The following is a 15,229-nucleotide window of genomic DNA, read 5'->3' as shown; positions in this document are numbered from 1 at the left end:
TTTGCTCGGTGCATGGTCTTCATCTCATCTCCAACTTTCAGCAGGGATCCCACCTGGCTCCATCTTTTGTCCCTTCTTTTCTCCCTCTACATCCTATCATCAGGTGATCTGTTATCTTTACACTTATTATTGATAGGTCTATTTCTCCACTCTAGATGTGGCTCCTTCTGTCACAATCTGCAACTCTGCTTGTGTGTCTGACATCTCATGCGTGTCCAGGCATCAACTTGAATTAAGCCTGGCCAAAACAGAGCTCCTGATCTCTCTCCTACCCTTCAAATCACTTCTATCACCTTGGACAACACCACCATCCTCCCAGTCACTCAGGCGCATAATCTGGGGCATGGTCTACACTAGGAAATTAGGTCAGTATAACTGCATCACTCAGGGGTGTGAAAAATCCATGCCCCGAGTGACACAGTTAAATGGACTTACCCCCTGATGTAAACAGTACTACGTCAGTGGGAGAATCCTCCCGTTGATCTAGCTACTGCCTCTCCGGGAGGTGGATTATCTACGCCAATGGGAGAACCCCTCCCACTGATATAGGTAGCATCTTCACTGAAGTGCTACAGTGGTGCAGCCGCAATTGTCCTACTCTAGCAGTTTATCTTGTAGACAAGGTGTGTGTAACTGAATCTTGCTGCTTCTTCCTACACAAAGTCTCAAAGACCGATCTTTCTGCTCTGCCCACAGCACCAAAATTCTCATCCAGTGCCTGGTCTTGCATCTAACCCACTCGACTTTTATTTTCCCTGGCCATTACTATTGCAATGTTGCCCCAAGAAGTCCAGTAAAGAGCTGCTGCCAAAATATTCCTCCTGATTTGCTCCCCGTTCACCTTTCTATCACCTTGACTTAAGGGCCCTTCACAACTTAGCCCTGCCCTACCTCACTGTGTTACTAAGTTCTCATGCCTTTGGCCACCACCTTTGCTGCACCAGTGTTCCCAATAGTTCCTGCCAGCCAGTCATCTCCTCTTTCAAAATGCCCTCATTCTTTTTCTCATACTGTCACTTAATATTAGGAGTGTCAAACCATTAAAAAAATTAATCGTAATTAATCACATGATTTAAAAATAGCAATTAATCGAGCAATTAATCCCATTGTTAATAATAGAATACCATTTATTTCAATATTTCTGGATTTTTTCCAATATATTGATTTCAATTACAACACAGAATACAAAGTGTACAGTGCTCACTTTATATTCATTTTGATTATTAGTATTTGCACTGTAAAAAAAACAAAAGAAATGTTTTGTAGTGTAGTGCCATCTCTTTAGCATGAAAGTTGAACTTACAAATGTAGAATTATGTGCAAAAAAACCTGTATTCAAAAATAAAACAATGTCAATTTTTTGACGCTGCAAGTCCACTCAGTCCTACTGCTTGTTCAGCCAATTGTTCAGACAAAAAAGTTTGTTTACATTTACAGGAGATAATGCTGCCCGCTTCTTGTTTACAATGTCACCTGAAAGTGAGAACAGGCATTCTCATGGCACTTTTGTAGCCGTCATTGCAAGATATTTACATGCCAGATGTGCTAAAGATTCATAGGTCCCTTCATGCTTCAGCCACCATTCCAAGGGATATGCGTCCATGCTGATGATGTGTTCTGCTTGATAACAATCCAAAGCAGTGTGGACCGATACATTTCCATTTTTATTATCTGAGTCAGATGCCACCAGCAGAAGGTTGATATTATTTTTTGGTGGTTTGGGTTCTGTAGTTTCCGCATCGGAGTGTTGCTCTTTTAAGACTTCTGAAAGCATGCTCCACACCTCGTCCCTCTCAGATTTTGGAAGGCACTTCAGATTCTTAAACCTTGGGTTGAGTGCTGTAGCTATCTTTAGAAATCTCTCATTGATACCTTCTTTGCATTTTATGAAATCTGCAGTGAAAGTGTTCTTAAAAGAACAACGTGCTGGGTCATCATCCGAGACTGCTATAACATGAAATATGTGGCAGAATTCAGGTAAAACAGAGCAGGGGATGTCCAATTCTCCCCCAAGGAGTTCAGTCACAAATTTAATTGACACATTTTTTTAACAAGCGTCGTCAGCATGGAAGCATGCCCTCTGGAATGGTGGCCGAAGCATGAAGGGGGATACACATTTTAGCATACCTGACATGTAAATACCTTGCAATGCCAGCTGCAAAAGTGCCATGCAAATGCCTGTTCTCACTTTCTTGTGACCGTGTAAATAAGAAGAGGGCAGCATTTTCTCCTGTAAATGTACACAAACTTGTTTGTGTGACATTCTATACCTTGGGGGAGCGTCCTGGAACCCCCATATTCCTCATTTTTATATAATCGTGATCTTACCTTACAAGGCATGTTTTATATGTATCGGGAAAGGTTATGATCTGCTGAAAGTAATTTCTTTATCCATATGTGTATATCATTAATGCATATGAAGTTATGAGAATTGTGTTGTATGCTGTAAATTGGGGAATCACCAGATATTAGCTTCTCAGAGGCAACAGCAAGGAAAGTAACCAACACCCGGGTGGGGTTTCAAACAATCCATCAACAGCCATTGTCCAGCAAGGGAGCTACAATTCAATAACTCACCTGCATGAGACCACACCAGGGGAATTGCTCAACCTTGCCTAGAGATTCAGTAATGCCCACCAGACATGCCTGGACTTGTTTGTTCCCCAAGCACATGGGATTGAGGGAACAAAACAGAACAGAGCAGGAACCATGCTTCGCCTTTTCTTCTGCTCCCAACTATAGTGCAAGCAACTAAGACACTGAGAAGAAGACAAGACTCCAAGAGAGGAGATTGTTCCTTGAACCTGGGCCAAACCTGTATATTAAGGACCGCAATATCCAGTGGGGTGAGAAAAACAAGTTAATCTAGATGTCACCGAGTCTAATGGGTTTGAGAGTTTAGACTGTATGCTTATATTTTATTTCTTTTGGTAACTAACTCTGACTTTTTGCCTATCACTTAAAATCTGCCTTTTATAGTCAATACATTTGTTTAATCGTTTATCTTTACCAGTGAGTTTGTATGAAGTGTGGGGCAAATCTCAGGTTTTGCAAAGGCTGTGTATGTCAACTTTCCATTGATGAAGTGGTGAACCAATTAATAAATCTGCAGTGCCCATCTTGAGAAGTGCAAGACTGTATATTCCTGAGGTACAGTGTTGGGGGCTAGGAGGATTTGGCTGGTGCCTTTCTCTGTGTGATTAATGAGTGGCTCTCGGAGCATTCATGCAATCTAGCTGGGTGTGTGGGGCACCACATGCTGTTGTGCTGAGTGATCATTGCACCTGGAGGGGCTTGCTGCTGGTCACTAACAAGTCATTGTGAGAGACAGCACAGGCTAAAGAAAGTTAAGGGGGCACAGCAGTTCCCACAGTCCCAGGCTGCACCCTGGGGGGATCCTGTCACAGTTTGTCTTGGTGATTGGCTGTAGAAGTAGGACTGAGTGGACCTGTAGGCTCTGAAGTTTTACATTGTTTTGTTTTTGAGTGCAGTTATGTAACAACAAAAATCTACATTTTTAAGTTGCACTTTCATGACAGAGATTGCACTACTGTACTTGTATGAGGTGAATTTAAAATATTATTTCTTTTGTGTATCATTTTTACAGTGCAAGTATTTGTAATCAAAAATATACACTTTGATTTTGATTACAACACAGAATACAATATATATGAAAATGTAGAAAAACATTCAAAATATTTAATAAATTTCAATTGGTATTCTATTGTGTAACAATGCGATTAAAACTGTGATTAATCACAATTAATTTTTTTGAGTTAATCATGTGAGTTAATTGCAACTAATGGAAAGCCCTACTTTATATATGTGAAAAGCTCCCAGAAAAAACTGTGTACAGCCAGTACCTTATCATCCTTCAGATCCCTCATCAAGAGTCATTCTGCCTGATGCCTGCAGAATCATCCTGCCGGTTGACCATGAATAGGCAGGTGACTGTTCCTCTTCCTTCCTTTTCCTTACACCTTTACTCTTATAGCTCCCCAATCCCTGCTATTCCCCTTCACTCTTTCCAACCCAAGTAAAAAGAAAACAACAAAACTGTGGCTGTTGTCTTTGTTTGCTGGGGTCATAATTCCCGATGTAATTGTACCTCTAACTCCTTCATGGTTTCTTCAAGGACACTCTGCTTGAATCTCAAGCCTCTAGCTGTCACCTTTCTCATACAGTCCCATCACTCTCTGTCTCTAGACTAGGTATTTAGGTGGCAATTCACTGTGATTACCTTAGCAGGTCTGATTTTAGTTCAGCACCTGCAATTCTGCTCTCTCAAGGGCTCTGACAGGGTTAGCTAGTGATGAGCCAGCCTTCATGAAGCAAAGTATTATTTATTCAGAACAAAAGCATTACAAAGAAATCCTATTTTAAATAAAATAAAGAGCTTACATGCAGGTTTTAGTTTACCAGTCACAGCTTGTGTGTTGTATCCCTATCCCTTTGTCTCTGCTGGTGTCTTTTAGACTGTAAACCCTTTGGGTGGGGACAGTATCTCCCTGTAGCTTTTGTGTGCTACCAAAATATAAATGTTTAATTGTCAATGTCATCTGTGACAAAGCTCCAATCTTGTTTCAGGAGGTCCCGCACTTCCTGGTGGATTACGCTAGCCTCAGAGGCTCACTGTGACCCTCCACATAGCCCTCCTCTCTCTAGAGGCAAGGGTCACAGCCTACTGAGCCATTTTCATCACTGGTTACTTATGTAACTGGTAAACTGAGATATTAATTGTGACAGATATGGCAATTTCCTGCAATATCTTTGGGAGATTTTACTGTATTTAGTTTATGTATTTAGTTTAGTTTAGGGACTGTATGTAATTCCATGAACAATGGAATTCTAAGAACAATGCAGGGTAGTTAGGCAAACTCACTCAGATTGTAACACCTCTGAAGAAGTAGCACCACCTAGTTTGCATTTATTAGGTCAAACTGGATTCTTCAGAACCCAACAGTAAAAGAGAGGACTTTGGGTAAATAGCCTAAGTTTAAACGACTCAGGGCCTCCTTTCTGATCCAGCAAATGGACAAGACCTTCTGTCCTGGGAGGCCCTAATACTTTCTGGGAACGTTTCAAAGTACTTTGGTCTACTGAAGCCCCATAAAACTGATGGGTGACCTGTGGTGAGATTTTAGCATGGATATAAAGGAACTTTTATTGTTCTGTGTTTCCTCTGGAATGCTTTCCCCTTAAGAATAAAGGTGCTTGCTTATAAAGGGCTGTGTGGTAACTTGTGACTGCTGGCAGTTACTGCTGTTCAGAGCCTTCAAAGAGAAAGCAAAATGCAGGTGCTGGCCTGGTTAGATAGTCTGGCTTGCTGGAGATATCTCAGTGTAGTCAGGGAATGGCGCAGCCTGGAAAAACCTTGGGCTGAAGGCAAAGACCAGCAGGTCTGTGCCCAAGAGAAGTGACAGTTGGAAGCATAGAGTAGATGCCTTTAGTGGACCACGGAGGGGAAAATACAGGTACAGTTGCCCTGATCTGTGACACTAATACAGGGGCTGGCAAACTTTTTGGCCTGAGGGTCACATCAGGTTTCTGAAATGATATGGAAGGCTGGTTAGGGGAGGCTGTGCCTCCCCAAACAGCCAGGCATGGCCCAGCCCCCGTCCCCTATCCAACCCCCCCTGCTTCTTGCCCCCTGACGGCCCCCCCGGGACTCCTGCCCCATCCAGCCTCCCCTGTTCCCTGTCCCTTGACTGCCCCCGGACCTCCCACCCCTGACTGCCCCCTGCTGCCCCATCCAACCCCTCCTCTTATTCCTGACTTCCCACCTGGAACCCCTACCCCATCTAAACACCCCTTCTACCTGCAACTATACCTCTTTGAAGAATCTTCATCTTGAACCCAAATTTATTTCCACACCACACAAACGTGCTGTTGATAAGTTTTATTACAGTAATTGACTGACCACAGAAATCATAGCTCAGGTAATGGGAAACTTTTATTAAAGGAATAAATCCCACATCATTTCAAGCTCCTTTATTCAAGCTCCCTGACTGCCCCTGGAGCCCCTGCCTCTGACTGCCCCCCGCCGCCCCATCCAACCCCCTCTCTCCTTCCTGACTGCCCCCCCGGGACTCCTGCCCCCATTCAACCCCCCAGTTCCCCGCTCTCTGACCACCCCGACCCCTATCCACACCCCCACCCCCTGACCACCACCCCGAGCTCCCCTGCCCTCTCTCCAACCCCTCCTGCCCCTTTACCACGCTGTCTGGAGCACCGGTGGCTGGTGGTGCTACAGCTGCGCTGCCCAGAGCACCAGCACCGGGCTGGAGCCAGCCACTCCACCACGCAGCACAGAGCACCGGGTCAGGCTGCGGCTCTGCGGCCGCACTCCCCGGCAAGAACTCGCCACCTAGAGCATTGCGCCGGTGGTGCAGTGAGCTGAGGCTGCGGGGGGAGGGGAAATAACAGGGGGCGGCTGGGGGCTAGCCTACCAGGCCAGGAGCTCAGGGGCCGGCAGGACAGTCCTGAGGGCCGTAGTTTGCCCACCTCTGCACTAATGTTTCTGGTGGGCCTGATCTTGCTTTTGAAGACAAGCTTTTAACCAGTGCATTTTCATAGTGCTCTTGCTGTGAACTGCTGCTTTGGAACTTGTATTATTTGTTCCAATTTTGAAAGGTGTAATATAGCGCGCCCCGCCTCCCCCCCCCCCCCCCAAATAGCATGCCAGCACCTTGGGAGGAGAAATACTGTCCTTAGGACTATACCTGCAACTATAGCTCTTTGAAGAATCTTCATCTTGAACCCAAATTATTTCCACTCCACACAAACGTGCTGTTGATACGTTTTATTAGAGTAATTGACTGACCACAGAAATCATAGCTCAGGTAATGGGAAACTTTTATTAACGGAATAAATCCCACATCATTTTAAGCTCCTTTATCTTTTTGTTAATTTCTATCTCATTTTGGAGCGTTGTCACATTTTTAAAGACCTGTGTTAAGCATTAGCAGGTTGAGAATTATAGGTGTGAGGTTTTCCAATCACTTGAGAGGAGTTTCAGTTATGAACAGTGGTTCATTTTTAAACAATTTAAATAGCTGCTTGACTTAACACTTGCATGGTATTTATCAAGGCAGATTCAGCAGAGCATAGTATACAGGAAACTATTAGCTTCAACTGCACTGTAGCATAGAAAGAAGTCCTGCCACAGATTACCCTTGTTGATCTTTATGGTAGCTGCACCTTTGCACATGCCGTGTAGGCTGGCTGATGCTTGTTTTACATTTGTACGATCCCGGGTGGGGGGAGGGGGGCAGATTTAGTTTGAGGGACAGTGGGTGCCATCTGTATGTTCACGTGCATTGTATTTCATTCCTCATGAACACAGTAGTTACTAGTAGGGTTACTTTACCATTTTCTCTATGGCACTGAAGTCTGGATGCAAATTTTGTTAGCTGTTCCTTGTTCTGGCTACAATAAATGCATGTGTAAGTTAATTAGTTGGCATTGTACGTCTGGTTTGAGTTCAGTCAGAATCACGTTCAGGTTTCCACATGTAAAAGGACATTATGGGAGTACGTAACTTTTGTAGGGTATATGTAAGTTTTGTAGGGTAACTTATTTATTCAGCAATTTGGGCCAGGATGGAAGGGAGGGAATCTCACAGAAGTGTGGAATTCAGTGGATAAATGTGACAAAGAGACTTAATGGCAGAGACTCTCTTGAGTCTCCCTGGTGGTTCTAACCCCCTCAAAAGAGGGTGAAGTGTAAACTGTGGTCCAAGCTGCATGTCTCGGCCTGGGTGGGCTGAGGGATATCTCTGTTTGGGTAGCCATCTTGACCTTGGGGTCTGCCAGTCAGGATAAAGTGTGGCTTGTGGTTGGGCCAGTCAGCCACAGATGCAGTTTTTTTGCCTGCGTTATCCCTAACTTGCGACACAATTTTGAAGGATCCTGTAGCCAACAGATTAGGTTGAGGATGGTGCTCAGGTTTGAAGAACAGCAGAGATCAGGTCTAGATTTGGTGTATTGAAATCTCATAAAACTTTGTGTCCGAATGACAGAAATCTTGCAAGACTGGGAAAACATGGAAATCTTATGAGATCAGCTAGTTCTGATGTGATTTTGCTCATCTTGGTTAACGTCAGAACTGAATCTCTCTGCTTTGGATGCTTTTATTTGCACAGCTAAAATTTTCCATTGTTTTCTAAAGGCTTGTCTACTCAGGAACACTCAGGAAAATTAATCTGAATTAAGTTTCAAAGTAGATTAGTTAAACCACATTAAATACCCGTGTGGACAATCTGATTTAGAATTAAAGTGGTCTTAATTCAATCTAGTTTAATTCGCTTTGTGAATTAAGATAAAATGAATTAAGGCTATGAATCCACTTTGAAAGTTAATTTGGATTAATTTTCTTGAGTGTCCCAGTGTAGCCATACCCTCAGTTTTGCATTTAGATATCTATGTAACTTGTTTGTCATAACCAGTTCCTTTCCTTGACCTCATGCATTTTTTTTCTGTCTTGAGTCATGTACCAGCTGAGCATTCTACTGTGTAATGAGAAATTTGGTGAATACTATTTCCACTTTTTATATGAGCAAATTATTTTCCTCTGCGTTTCCACTTAAGTAATATGAAAGTGAGATTTCTGCAGGATGGGAATTCCTACAGAATAAGGTCAGAGTTATTTTAAAAATATAATTTTCATTTGATTGTAAATTTTGTGACAGGTGAAAATCACAACCTAGAATAGTGAAGTCCCTTATTATCCACCAAACAGGGACAGCACTGGCAGCAGCAGTGTCAACTTCCCTACACTTTTCCTACTCGTGTGTCTAAAGTCAGATTGTCTCTAGGGGTGAGAAGCTGGTTCACTGTCTATGCAGTTAAGTCAAAGTGTGTATGGATAAACTGCCACATTTGGTGCAAACTGCATTAGTTTCTGTGGCCTGCGTATCAGTCCACTAGGAACTGGACTGAGACGAGTCATTTCATCTGGGATACTAAATGTTCTAATGGTAACAACTTTGGTCACCATTGATCTGGACTGGATTTCATTGGCAACCTAGAATGGAGAGGCTTTATATCGTATCACCCATTCCCTGACACAATCAGTTGTCAAATTTGATTCAACTCTAGTTTGATGCTGAAATTCCATATTTTACAATTGATTAGTTTTTTCAGTCTTTTAAATTTTTGTTTTAGGAGGTCTCTGCTGATACCACTGGCACCCTCACAGCTGCTGAAGAGAGAAAGGAGAAAGTGCCAAGCCCACACCTCAGTCATCTGGTAGTTTTAACATCTGGCAATACTCTGTATGGTTTGGCAGAGAGAGTGGTAGCCACGGAATCCTTGTAAGTTATTTACTGTAAACCACCTTTTTTAAAGCCACTGCAAGTAAATCCATGAGGTGTTTAAGATGGACCTCTCAAAAAGATAGGCAGTGACCATAATTATTTAGCCATAAAACACAATAAATAAATTGTTCTTTTCAAATAAATTAGAAGTAAATCATTAGCTGATGGATGTTAACACCTGAAGGAATCTAATATGATCTGATTTTCCGCATAAGACAAATTGAGGAATTTCAACCAGCGATTTCTGCTGCTAACCAAATAATTTGTGGTTGAACTAGGGAGTATATACTTTAGAAGGATATTCAGTCTTGATTTAAAAAATAATGGGATGATTGAGTCTGTACTGTTCATATAAAACCTTAAGTTAAAGTCTTCTGCATTGTAGTAAAATGGAATGCAAGACTCAAATTGTTGCTTCACTTAAGTTTGGGATGTTTTATATAGTGCATGGAAGAATTTTACTAATTAAAAAGGGATAATCACATTTAATACTTACAAATTTAATAATACAAATTTAATACTTCAGTGAAGTGATGTATTTATAGTTGAAGTGATTTATGAACATTTTAGAGAGTCAGGTGAGAAATATGAAAAATGATTCCTTTACTTTTCTTAGTAATATCTTGCATGAAAACAAAATTTAAAAACAAATTAACTTTTCACTATTTTTAGTGTTTTTGTTTATTTTTTGGCTTTCATCTCAGCGTTGTCAGTGAAAGTAGGTTAGTCCGTTTTAATTTTTTTTTGTCAGCTCTTAATCAGTTCCATTTTCTTACATGTTAGCAAAATGCTGTGTTGTTTAGATTGCAAACATTGGGAAGGTTTTTGTTTGGTTGGTTAAAAATATTTGCGATGGAAATCAGGGGAAAAAAGCAGAAAATCAACTTTTTTCTAATAAAACCTACTTCTATGAAAGATTTTGACTTGACAATATACCCTTGAAGCTGTAAATGTGGTTCGCTAGTATATATGTGACATACAATTATTTCAGGATCCAGGCATATATTTAATAATAATAATAGTATTTTCTGTGAAAAGAGTAGAGAGAATCCTTGAAAGTAAGTTTGTGCGTGTGTGTAGACAGACAGACACACACACACCCCCCCTCTCTCTCTCTCTCTGGTTATATATGTAGAGTTATACATATGACTAAAATCATGTTGTTATCTAGATTAATAACCCACATCTAACAGTTTGTGTGCGGCAGTGAAATGTTATGTTTTTTATCCTGAAAACAATTTTGATTTAATTAGTTTTTATGGCCATTGTCTAGTCCAACTACTAACTCAGAATGTGAGTAGTTCCTTTGAAAAATAGCAAGGAAAAGCCAGATCCTATCACATCAGGTATGATAAATGCTGAAAAGTATTCCAGTGGGGATTTTTCTTTATATTAATGTTTCTTAAGGGAAAAATATGCTTAAAATGCAAAGATTTTTTAAATTGAAAAGCATTCCTGCTTCGTGAGGTTTTTTTTTCTTGACTTCATTTAGCATTGAAAATTAAGAAATGCTACTAAACAGTTTTCTAACTGAATTTTGACAACAACATTGTTGGAAACATGACTGTGTTAATGACAATGTAGAGTGCTTATAACCTTTTGCAGAAAGTGTGAAAGAGAGATGTTGGGGTTAATTAGTTTACTACAGATACAACCAAAAGGAATCAGTGTGCTTGCATTTTTATAACATAGATGTTTCTTTTTTGTGCTTGGTTGGGAGAGGGGAGGGGGGATTTCTTTCAATTCTAAAATAATTAGCAAGAATTTTGGTCTCATCCAAAGCACTGAAGTTATTGAAAATCTTTCCATTGACTTCAGCTGGCCTTGGATTAGACCCTTTATGTATGATCTACCATGATCCACATGGGAATGGAAAGGAGGAAAAGTATAAAATACTGAGTTAGGAGTTCCTGACAGACTATTGACATAAAAGTGCAAAAAAAGTTTAAAGCTAAAAGCTTTCAAAGATCCTTTTATGTCTGGGCAGCTTCCAAGACCATTTGCTGCAAATAAATGAAAAGTAGATGCCCTTTAAATATTGTACTCGGATCACAATGAATTTTATGTGCTTTCTTAGGGTGTTTTTGGCTGAGCAGTTTGAGTTCCTTCAGTCGCATCTTGATGCTGTGATGCCTGCAGCGAAGAAACCCTTTCTCCAGCAATTCTACTCTCAGGTCAGGATTCTGCCATTCACTGTTCATTTTTAAATCAAAGTTTCATAATTTTTGCTATATTATGAGGCTGTTTTGCACGGTATTGTCGTACATTACTTTTTGTTAGCAAGAAATTCTGTTACACCAAATTCTATTTAACTTCTCTTTCAGACTGTGTCAACTGCCAGTGAACTACGCAAACCAATTTATTGGATTGTAGCTGCTAAAGCTATTGATTATGAACAGATGCTGCTCCTCATGGCTAATGTGAAGTGGGATGTGAAGGAGATCATGTCACAACACAACTTGTATGTTGATGCTCTTTTAAAGGTGAATATTTTCCTGGAAACACCTAGTGTATTAGATATAACCCTATAAAACAATAAAATTATTACTGTAATTCCTATGGTAAAGCTGTAGTAGAGACAAGATTAGAGGAATACAATGTGGTGATTTATTCTTGTTTGTTAGGATGGTGTGTACTTTCTGAATTCCTTTTTAGTCTTACTACTGGCAAAATACGGTAAACTTCTGAGTACATTTAATACTCCATTGTTGTCCACTGAGTCAGTTTTTCAAGTTATTAAAAACTTATTGCCCATTAGCACTCTTTGGGTGGAAGAGATCATAGCTGAATAACTCTGCAGTTTCATTGAAGCTAAAACTCTGAATGGCAGGTGGAAGGCTAGTAAAAAGTAGTTGCATTGTTAAACACATCAGACATGGCCAGTGGATTCTTTTGAGGGGTTGTATCATCTGACATTTACCTAGATCCTGTAGGGGAAACCAGTCCTGCAAGTAATCCTAAAAGCATTATAAGCCCTGCTTGGGCCTCTAAAGACAGGGCAAGAAAATGTACGTATCAGATACTAATATAAAGATACAGGCTGGATTTTAAAAGGAACCTAAGACAGTTAGGCATCCAGCTCCCACTGAAAGCTGATGAGAAATGAGCATCTTAATTGCCTAAGGCTCTTTATTACATATAAACTAGTGCTAGTGCTCTGGAGGAATTCCTCCCACCTACAACACAGCATAATTTATACTTTGCTTTAAATATATATTCACACCAACAATTTTTTAAATTACATGAAGGTTTTTAGAAAATAATTACCATGTTAATGGCAGAAGCATTTTTCAGCTTGTTAAAGAGAAGTTGGAAGACTTCCTTTTTATGCAGTGAATTGTGAAATCTAGTATATATTTTATAAAAATGCAGAGTCTACGCATTGTAACAGACACCTCTACACTTTTGTCCATTATATCCAGTCTCCACTTTTAAGGGAAAATATTGGAAAGAAGTGAGAATCTGCGAGTGAGAATGTATTATAGCAATGGAAGATGGTTGTAAATCTTTGCAGTTTGCCTTTGTTATGCTGTTTATTTTTAACTGGGCCCTTTGAAGGAATTTTTCTACTTATGGTTCAGTAGTGGAATGGCTTCCATGAACCACAGAACAGCGGATGTATTTGTTTGAGCCTCAGGACAAAAGTAAAGGCAATTTTATTCCATTGTGGTCTCTAGGTTATGTAACTAAAAATAGGTTTCAGAGTAGCAGCCGTGTTAGTCTGTATCCGTAAAAAGAACAGGAGTACTTGTGGCACCGTAAAGACTAACAAATTTATTAGAGCATAAGCTTTCGTGAGCTACAGCTCACTTCATCGGAAGAAGTGAGCTGTAGCTCACAAAAGCTTATGTTCTAATAAATTTGTTAGTCTGTAAGGTGCTACAAGTACTCCTTTCCTTGTAACTAAAAATAGTTTACAGACAGTAGTTTCTGGGTGACTATTTAATTGGTAAGAGAGAACTCTTTGCTACCTATACTGGCTGTCATCTTGAGAGCGCTGACATTGAGTGTCTGACATAAACAATGTGTTGCATGTAATAGCCAATAGATTTTGCAGAAGTCTCCACCCAGTTATTCACTGTGAACATCTACTTCTAAGGAAAGTAGATAAATTAGTTGGTTTCTTCCCTCATGTTTCACCAATATGGACTAATAGGCATCTTCACCTTCATAATAGTAGATAGTTTGCCATTTAAGGCAAAGAAGTTTTGGTGCCTCAGCTTTCTTGTGGAAATGCTTTTAGCACTGTTGTCTTAGCCAAATACCAGTTGTGAGTATTTCAATCTCTCTACTAAAATTCCCCCTCTGTAGTTGTTTTTTTGTTTGTTTGTGTTTGTAAAAAAGTGCTAATTAACAGTCCTGGAACAAAGTCCTTTATTTAACTACAGAATAGGTATAGTCTGAGCAGCTGCAATACAAGCTTTTCCCTGCCCTACCCCATCAGATTGCTTCAAGGCTGATCTAGAAGATTAACTCTGGGATGGGGGGATAGTTCACGGACAATGTTTATTTAACACTTACAAAGGCGTCACTTGATACAAATGTTAGCAGACTTTTTTTTTTTTTTTAATGATGGAGACACTACCATGAGACCTACATGCTCATTTCACAAAAGTTGCCAAATAGCCACAGGTGCACATTAGTAACTACTACGAGTCATAGCTGAAATTGGCTGGACTGAATGAATTAGCAGCAATTCATTATATTTTCAGTTGGGTACGGTGTTCTATACTTACCAACTTAAACTGTTACATAGTGTTGCCATGTGCTGTTACAGTTAGCGTGGTCCCCAGAGTTGGTTTCACTTCCATGGTGAATGATGATCATAGAATATCAGGGTTGGAAGGGACCTCAGGAGTCCAACCCCCTGCTCAAAGCAGGACCAATCCCCAACTAAATCATCCCAGCCAGGGCTTTGTCAAGCCTGACCTTGAAAACCTCTAAGGAAGGAGATTCCACCACCTCCCTAGGTAACCCATTCCAGTCCTTCACCACCCTCCTAGTGAAAAAATTTTTCCAACCTAAACGTCCCCCATTGCAACTTGAGACCATTATTCCTTGTTTTGTCATCTGGTACCACTGATAACAGTCTAGATCCATCCTCTTTGGAACCCCTCTTCAGGTAGTTGAAAGCAGCTATCAGTCCCCCCTCATTCATCTCTTCTGCAGGCTAAACAATCCAAGTTCCCTCAGCCTCTCCTTATAAGTCATGTGCTCCAGCCCCCTAATCATTTTTGTTGCCCTCCACTGGACTCTTTCCAGTTTTTCCACATCCTTCTTGTTGTGTGGGGCCCAAAACTGGACACAGTACTCCAGATGAGGCCTCACCAATGTCGAATAGAGGGGAATGATCACGTCCCTCGATCTGCTGGCAAAACCCCTACTTATACAGCCCAAAATGCCATTAGCCTTCTTGGCAACAAGGGCACACTGTTGACTCATATCCAACTTCTCGTCCACTGTAACCCCTAGGTCCTTTTCTGCAGAACTGCTGCCAAGCCATTCGGTCCCTATTCTGTAGCAGTGCATGGGATTCTTCCGTCCTAAGTGCAGGACTCTGCACTTGTCCTTATTGAACCTCATCAGATTTCTTTTGGCCCAATCCTCTAATTTGTCTAGGTCCCTCTGTATCCTATCACTACCCTCCAGCGTATCTACCACTCCTCCCAGTTTAGTGTCATCTGCAAACTTGGTGAGGGTGCAATCCACGCCATCCTCCAAATCATTAAAGAAGATATTGAACAAAACCGACCCTTGGGGCACTCCACTTGATACCGGCTGCCAACTAGACATAGAGCCATTGATCACTACCCGTTGAGCCCGACAATCTAGCCAGCTTTCTGTCCACCTTATAGTCCATTCATCCAGCCCATAGTTCTTTAACTTGCTGGCAAGAATACTGTGGGTATTATG

The 15,229-nt window shown here is 40.9% G+C and overlaps 1 protein-coding gene across 3 annotated transcripts in view; it reads left to right on the top strand.

Annotated features, from left to right (window-relative positions):
• The window catches only part of VPS50 (VPS50 subunit of EARP/GARPII complex), a 193,960-nt gene that overhangs the window by 167,832 nt on the left and 10,899 nt on the right, over positions 1–15,229 (top strand). For all 3 annotated transcript variants that reach the window (XM_074945916.1, XM_074945917.1, XM_074945918.1), the window contains 3 exons: positions 9,165–9,313; positions 11,394–11,490; positions 11,641–11,799. In XM_074945916.1, coding sequence (XP_074802017.1) covers positions 9,165–9,313; positions 11,394–11,490; positions 11,641–11,799 — 405 coding nt within the window. The remainder of the gene's footprint in view (positions 1–9,164; positions 9,314–11,393; positions 11,491–11,640; positions 11,800–15,229) is intronic.

This window comes from Natator depressus, chromosome 2 (genome assembly GCF_965152275.1).
Source record: "Natator depressus isolate rNatDep1 chromosome 2, rNatDep2.hap1, whole genome shotgun sequence".
Taxonomy (NCBI): Eukaryota; Metazoa; Chordata; order Testudines; family Cheloniidae; genus Natator; species Natator depressus.
Note: the sequence above shows the minus strand (reverse complement) of the source record. Positions and strands in the feature narration are given on the sequence as shown.